This window comes from Austrofundulus limnaeus, unplaced genomic scaffold (genome assembly GCF_001266775.1).
Source record: "Austrofundulus limnaeus strain Quisiro unplaced genomic scaffold, Austrofundulus_limnaeus-1.0 Scaffold631, whole genome shotgun sequence".
In the NCBI taxonomy this organism is placed as follows: domain Eukaryota; kingdom Metazoa; phylum Chordata; class Actinopteri; order Cyprinodontiformes; family Rivulidae; genus Austrofundulus; species Austrofundulus limnaeus.
This window is the reverse complement of record NW_013953033.1, coordinates 263,864-265,427: the sequence shown is the minus strand read 5'-3', so window position 1 is coordinate 265,427 and position 1,564 is coordinate 263,864. Positions and strand designations below refer to the sequence as shown.

At 52.1% G+C, this 1,564-nt stretch overlaps 1 protein-coding gene across 1 annotated transcript; it reads left to right on the top strand.

Moving 5' to 3' along the window:
* The first annotated feature begins 108 nt into the window (after positions 1–108).
* On the top strand, positions 109–1,166 carry LOC106531419 (prostaglandin E2 receptor EP4 subtype). The gene has a single exon (XM_074559771.1). It carries the CDS (start codon positions 303–305, stop codon positions 1,164–1,166), a length of 864 nt encoding a protein of 287 aa, XP_074415872.1. The 5' UTR covers positions 109–302.
* Positions 1,167–1,564: the final 398 nt, after the last annotated feature.

Below are 1,564 nucleotides of genomic sequence, written 5' to 3'. Positions count from 1 at the left end.
ACACACACACACACACACACACACACACACACACACACACACACACACACACACACACACACACAATACAAATATATAATAAACAAAAGTTATGTGCGTCTGCTGGGGGCTAAGCCCCCCTTGTCCTTAAAACCTGGTGACACCCCTGGCCCATGGTTTAAACCCCCTGACCAGCTGAGCTCCGGGAACAACAGAGGTGCAGCAGCGTTTTGTGGGCAGAGCGCGCACTGTTTTTGTCTCGGGGTTTTTGTTTTCCTGCACTTTGACAGCCTCCTGTAAAGCTCGTGCCAGGTTTGTTTCTAATGATGATCAACGGAACTGTTGCTTTGGGAGACCTGATCGGTCTCGGTCACAACCACAGCTCTTTCCCCGCGCTGCGCCTGGAGTCCAGGTCCTTGGTCACTTCAGCCACGATGTTCGCCGTGGGCGTCCTGGGGAACCTGATCGCCATCGTGGTCCTGTGCGTGTCCAAGAAGGAGCAGAAGGAAACCACCTTCTACACTTTGGTCTGCGGGATGGCCATCACGGACCTGTTGGGCACGTGCTTCACCAGCCCGGTGGTGATCGCCACCTACGTGTCCAGCCGGTGGCCAGGAGGCGCGCTGCTTTGCCACTTCTTCTCCTTCTCCATGCTGTTCTTCGGCTCGGCAGGTGTGTCCATCCTGTGCGCCATGGCCGTGGAGCGCTACCTGGCCATAAACCACGCGTACTTCTACTCCAAACACATCGACAGGACGATGGCGCGCTTTGCGCTCCTGGTGACCTACCTGGCCAACATCGTGCTGTGCGTCATGCCCAGCTTCGGCTTCGGGCGGCACGTGAGGCACTTCCCCGGGACGTGGTGCTTCCTGGACTGGAGGGCGGCGGACGCGCTGGGGGCGTGTTACTCCTTCCTGTACGGCGGCGTCATGCTGCTGCTGATCGCAGTGACGGTTCTGTGTAACCTGGCGGTGTGCAGGTCTCTGGTGGGGATGAACCAGAGGACGGGGAGGGTTCGGACGGAGCTGTGCGAGCAGAGCGGCTCGCGGCGGCGCTTCCCCCGGCTGCCGTCCGTCACCTCAGCCGCAGAGATCCAGATGTTCTGGCTCCTGGTCTTCATGACCATCGTGTTCCTGGTCTGCTCCATCCCTTTGGTGGTGAGGAAGACAGTTCACTGTAAACCCTAATAAGTTCACAGGACTCAAAGTTTATTTTGTAACAAATTACACAAAAAAATTTTAATGATGTTTTTAAATGTTTTCGGTTTACATAAAATAAAAATTACATGTGCAGTTGTCTTAAATTATCTCAACGTTATCTTATAAATATTGATTTTTCTCAACTTATGATTCGGGAGTAGTTCACTCAAAATTATCAATATTTTCAACTCATAGCAGTGCACATGTGTAAAGCACAATATTGTATCATGACACCTCACAGCTACAGAGAGAGGTGTAGCTCTTGTTGTAGTTCAAGACTTCACCACCAGGTGGCAGTTTTGAAGAACTTCTTCTTCATGAACAACACAGACAAAGTGAAACTCACAGGTCTTATTAATGACTAGGCCTACCACTCTCACTTATGG